The following is a 6057-nucleotide window of genomic DNA, read 5'->3' as shown; positions in this document are numbered from 1 at the left end:
TTTAAAAAAAGGGTTTTGTGATTTACATATGAAAGAAGTGAAACTATCACTGTATTCTAACAGATGAAAGGCTTAACAGACAATCAATTTTTCAATGTATAATTTCAGTTACATCACACTGCAAATTTTTGCGAAATTCTGTGTTACGATCAAGCCTTCCACAATCACCTGATGAAGGATCGTCAGTCCGAAAGCTAGTGTGCTTCCAATTAAACCTGTTGGACTATAACCTGGTGTTGTGTGATTTTTAACATCATGATATAATTACTGTATATTTAATTAAGTAGTAATTTGGAAATGAGTCACATATGTTAAATAGGTGTAAGTTTAAAAAGTCTTGTTTCTAAACATGTTTATCACTTTTCAACTATTTTTTTTTTGAAAAATAAGGCCATTTCCAACTGGTGATTCCAGTCTTGATAATGTGCCCTTTCCCTTTAGCAATAGCTAGAAAATTTATAAGCAGCTGTCAATCTCCAAGATTTGTAAACTTCCACAAACAACTAGTCTATTTAAGTCACTTCTCCACACAAAGTATGCAGACAATGGCTTTAAAGAGACAGGCCAGTTGAACACAATGACTCCACACTGACTGAAAGTCATGCTATGATAAAACACTGAGCATATTAAAACAAACAACAAAACAAACCTACGAACACACTTAAACAGTGACTAATGAACCTAAGGGATCCAACTGATACCACCAACAAAACTAACATCATTTACAAGATACCATGCAAGAACGGTAAAAATCACTATATCGGACAAACTAGCAGGAAGCTTGCTACCAGGATATATGAACACCAACTGGCCACCAAAAGGCATGACCCACTCTCACTAGTTTCTATACATACAGACAAAGAAGGACATCACTTTGACTTGGACAACACAAACATCCTAGGACAGGTGAAACAAAGACACGCACGAGAATTCTTAGAGGCACGGCACTCTAATCAGAACTCCATCAATAAACACATCGATTTAGATCCTATTTACTTTCCCTTGAAAAAAAGAACCAGAAATGACATCACCCACCTTAAGAAACCAAGACCTATACATAGAGAGGTTGGACATAACACCAGCACTGCACCAGAGACTCTCTCTGCTGATGTTACCTAGTATGGTGATGAAACATCTGAAAACAAACCTTCAAGTTCAACAAACCTTCAAGTTCAGCAAACTAACTTACAAACAAAAAAATGTTAACTAGGTAATTCATAGGAACAGAATAAACACATAGACTTGTATTACACACTTAGAGATAATACCTCATGATTTTCATGACCCAAAAGATCAGACAATACTTTTAACACTCGTCTTGTATCTTCTACACATTTCCGTTTACCTGAAAATGGTAACAAAAGATTTTAGCTGGTCTAAGTACAGGGGGCCTTTGTGAAATATAATTATAGTAATAAACAGGTCTGTTTGATAATTAACAGAGATTACAATAGTGTTAGTTCCTATGCAAATACTTTTGTTAGTAACACAGGAATCCTGAAGGTACTAAAATTGCTATTTCTGTAATGGATTCCTTCATATTTGCAAGGCCATACATTTGCAATACAGTTTCCAAGTGTTCATTCGATATTGCTAGCCAGCAAGGTCCATGGCATCAAGCCCCAAGGAACTCCCTTGAAAACAAACTTCCAGTCTTAGAAACAACTCTCTGCCATCACCCTCTGCTTCCTGCATTTTAGCAAATTTTGGGTTCATCAAGTCATTTTGACTTGGATCCCACAGGCTCTTAGTTTCTTGAGTAATCTGGCAATGATAGATTCATGTATTATATATGAATCAACAGCTGTGTATAAAAGAATTCCTTACATGTTTTAATGGGCTCCATTTTGCGCTCAAATTCACCTTTGAAATGAAGCAATCAACAATTCCGTTTCCCAGATAGCTAGTGCTAGTTGTAGGACTGGGTGGAGTGGGGGTGGGCGCGAGAAGGTGGTTTCTCCTCAATTGTCTGCCACAGGCTTACATTCACTGAACAATAATACTGTTGATTCCAACAATTCTGTGCATTATAAGATTGGCTTTATCAACAACCTTGTAAATAGAGCTGTGTAATGTGCAAAATCATAAATGGGCTGAAGGCCACCACGTTTGGTTCTGAAAAGCGTCCGGTCTAACTCAGATTACTCTGAAAAGGTAAGAGCTCTCAAATATTTCAACAACAGGTGAAACCAACTGCTTCATGATGCATTTGTAGAGTAGCAACACAACTGTTGTTTGCTACTAATAGGAAGATATTACTAAGCCAAAGGTTTACCTGCTTATCACAAAATGAGCAATATACTGTATGAATTTCAGTACCATTGTATGCCAGCAATTATATCAAATACATGTCTCTTCGACTGTTCACATCAGGCAAGGTACTGACTGTGCCCATTCAGCTCATATTTGGATTAGATATGATTTGGTAATTGGACAATATTTGCTAAATCATCACAGTGAGCTAAAAATTATGCTGACAAGCAACTTAATTTTGTTAATCACAGTGTGACACAATTGTACAGACTGGAAGCAGAATATAAATAATACTTTGTTAGTTACAGTCTGAAAGAACATGTTTACATATTGTGCCCAATTTAAAACAAACAAAATAGATTACCACCATTCTCTGGTTCATTCCTTAGAACAATAGTTGGCCAATCAGAGTCAACTTGCCTGGCTTAAATTTAAGCTGAAAATGTGTTGCTGGAAAAGCACAGCAGGTCAGGCAGCATCCATAGGAACAGGAGAATCGACGTTTCGGGCATCAGCTCTCCTTCAAGAAAATGCCCGAAACGTCGATTCTCCTGTTCCTTGGATGCTGCCTGACCTGCTGCGCTTTTCCAGCAACACATCTTCAGCTCTGATCTCCAGCATCTGCAGTCCTCACTTTATCCTGGCTTAAATTTAAACAAAGCTTGGCAGTTGTCAGTCATCACCAATATGATGCATTCTCCTTGGCAATGCTGCTACCAAACAGAATCCACTTGCTAACCAAACAGCATGCTTTTCACATATAATATATAAAATATTATTCTCCTTTACATTTGTTATCTTATAAATTGTCCTGATGAGTACAAAACAAAATCAGCAACACTTAAGTTTTGCACGACAATATCTACGATGGTTCCATACCATGAACTTTGCAACTATCAAGTATTTCCTGGCCCCCTTCTTCAGGACATCTTATTCTGATTACCTCAAATTAAATATCAGGAGAAATACCTGAGCAATATTCTGGAGGTCATTTTTGACTTTGATAACCAATGCACATGGATACCTGCAAGGAGTCTGCAAGGGACTTGTTCCACCTAATCTTGACAAACCCTAGAAGTTATTTGATCTGAATGATCAAGTTCCGAGGGCACCATATTTAACAGGGATTGGAACACCTAAGAGATTTGGTATCCTGAATAGCAAGTGATTTATCCAGGTGTGCACAGAGAATTTAGATAAAATTACTGCACAGATGAGTTTAATGAAAGTATCATTTAGGTTAATTGAGATCCCTTATCCTTTCAAAAATGGCATAAATATTGATGTGTCCCATTTTATTCAAAGAATTAAACTGGGCATCAGTAAGCAAAACAACATTGAATTAGATAGATGCAGTTATTGCATCAATTAAAGATTGAGATTTTTTAAAACTGATCAAGTCTTAGAGTTAATAATAGAATTCTGAATGTACATCTTGTGAGGAATAATAAGTTATAAACTTGTTTTCAAATTTCAAACTTAACAGTGAAGAAACACCAGAAGTTCTAAAAATGGACTGGTTCCTCTGGCAGCATCATCTTTGAGACTGGTTGCTATTTCAGTTGCCTAAAAATGAGGTATAGTGTGCATTTATGCATGCCTGCTCTTTGCACCGCGACTGTAGACATTTGCAACCTGCAAACAAATCTGACAAAACGTACATATGACTCCCTCCTATGTTGCAAAAAATTTACTGATAATCTTTTCAATTACATTAGCCAATGGACTGCTTATTTTTTTAAAAAAGTAACAGGAGAAAGAAGCATTTGCAATGAGTTCTACCATATTTCAGAACATTACAAATAAAGTAACGAAAGAAGAAACAAAGCATGCCACACTGATATTATGGTTGGTTAAAAGAAAAGGTCAGCCTTGATAGATGCTTTGACTGGGCCAATTCCTTATGGACCAAATCCCAATGTGCATCCCCTGACACTCCAATATGTGCATTTAACTTCCCTTCACCTGGGGTGGCATGGTGGCTAGCACTGCTGCCTTGCAGCGGCAGGGACCGGATTCAATTCCACACTCAGGTGACTGTCTGTTTGGAGTTTGTATATTCTTCCAGTGTCTGCATGGGTTTTTGTTCCATGCTCCTATTTCCTCCCACAGTCCAAAGGTGTGCAAGTTAGGTGGATTGGTCATGCTAATTTACACATAGTGGTCAGGGATGTGTAGGTTAGGTGAATTAGCCAAGGAAAATGCAGGATTCTAGAGTAGGGGGATGGGTCTGGGTGGGATGCTCTTTGGAGGTAAGTGTGAGCTTGTTGGGCTGAATGGCTTGTTTCTACACTTTAGGGGTTCTGTTGATTCTAGGAATTTTGTTTGGATCTCAGAAAACATTTGGAAAGATACAAGCAAATATTGCCACTGCTGTGATAGAAATCCATTGTTTTACTGTTTCAGAATTAATCAGAAATTATGTACTACGAGGTGCTGCATTTTGGGAAAGCAAAAGCAGGACTTATACACTTAATGGTAAGGTCCGAGGGAGTGTTGCTGAACAAAGACACCTTGGAGTGCAGATTCATAGCTTCTTGAAAGTGGAGTCGCAGGTAGATAGGATAGTGAAGAAAGCATTTGGTATGCTTTCCTTTATTGGTCAGAGGATTGAGTACAGGAGTTGGGAGGTCATGTTGCGGCTGTACAGGACATGGGTTAGGCCACTGTTGAAATATTGCATGCAGTTCTGGTCTCCTTTCTATCGGAAAGATGTTGTGAAACTTGAAAGGATTCAGAAAAGATTTACAAGAATGTTGCCAGGGTTGAAGGATTTGAGCTATAGGGAGAGGCTGAACAGGCTGGGGCTGTTTTCCCTGGAACGTCGGAGGTTGAGGGGTGATCTTATAGAGGTTTACAAAATTTTGAGGGGCATGGATAGGGTAAATAGGCCAAGTCTTTTCCTTGGAGTCAGGGAGTCCAGAACTAGAGGGCATAGGTTTAGGGTGAGCGGGGAAATATATAAAAGAGACTGAAGGGGCAACGTTTTCACGTAGAGGGTGGTATGTGTATGGAATGAGTTGTAAGAGGAAGTGGCAGAGGTTGGTACAATTGCAATATTTAAGAGGAGAAAGTGAGGACTGCAGATGCTGGAGATCCGAGCTGAAAATGTGTTGCTGAAAAAGGGCAGCAGGTCAGGCAGCATCCAAGGAGGAGAATCGACGTTTCGGGCATGAGCCCTTCTTCAGGAATGAGGAAAGTGTGCCAAGCAGGCGAAGATCAAAGGTAGGGAGGAGGGACTTGGGGGAGGGGCATTGGAAGTGCAATAGGTGGAAGGAGGTTAAAGTGAGGGTGATAAGGTGAGGGTGATAGGCCGGAGTGCAGTCCCAACCCTCAAAAACCTTGTCTCAGTCCCAACCCTCGAAAATCTTGTCTCAGTCCCAACCCTCGAAAAACATTTACCTGGACTGTCTCAGACTCCTCCCTCCCCTTCCTAGACCTCTCCATTTCTATCTCGGGCGACCGAATTAACATGGACATTTACTATAAACCGACCGACTCCCACAGCTACCTAGACTACACCTCCTCCCATCCTGCCCCCTGTAAGAACCCATCCCATATTCCCAATTACTTCGTCTCTGCCGCATCTGTTCCCAGGAGGACCAATTCCAATACCGAACAACCCAGATGGCCTCCTTCTCAAAGACCGCAATTTCCATCCAGACGTGATCGACGATGCTTTCCACTTCCCAATCCTCTGCCCTTGAGCCCCGTCCCTCCAATCGCCACCAGGACAGGAACCCACTGGTCCTCACCTATCACCCCACCAACCTCCATATACATCGTATCATCCGTCATCATTTC

The 6057-nt window shown here is 40.1% G+C and overlaps 1 protein-coding gene across 6 annotated transcripts in view; it reads right to left on the bottom strand.

Moving 5' to 3' along the window:
• The window catches only part of LOC122555972 (lisH domain-containing protein ARMC9), a 146983-nt gene that overhangs the window by 31168 nt on the left and 109758 nt on the right, over positions 1–6057 (bottom strand). For all 6 annotated transcript variants that reach the window (XM_043702296.1, XM_043702294.1, XM_043702297.1 and 3 more), the window contains one exon: positions 1269–1345. In XM_043702296.1, coding sequence (XP_043558231.1) covers positions 1269–1345 — 77 coding nt within the window. The remainder of the gene's footprint in view (positions 1–1268; positions 1346–6057) is intronic.

Source organism: Chiloscyllium plagiosum, chromosome 13 (assembly GCF_004010195.1).
Source record: "Chiloscyllium plagiosum isolate BGI_BamShark_2017 chromosome 13, ASM401019v2, whole genome shotgun sequence".
Taxonomy (NCBI): domain Eukaryota; kingdom Metazoa; phylum Chordata; class Chondrichthyes; order Orectolobiformes; family Hemiscylliidae; genus Chiloscyllium; species Chiloscyllium plagiosum.
Note: the sequence above shows the minus strand (reverse complement) of the source record. Positions and strands in the feature narration are given on the sequence as shown.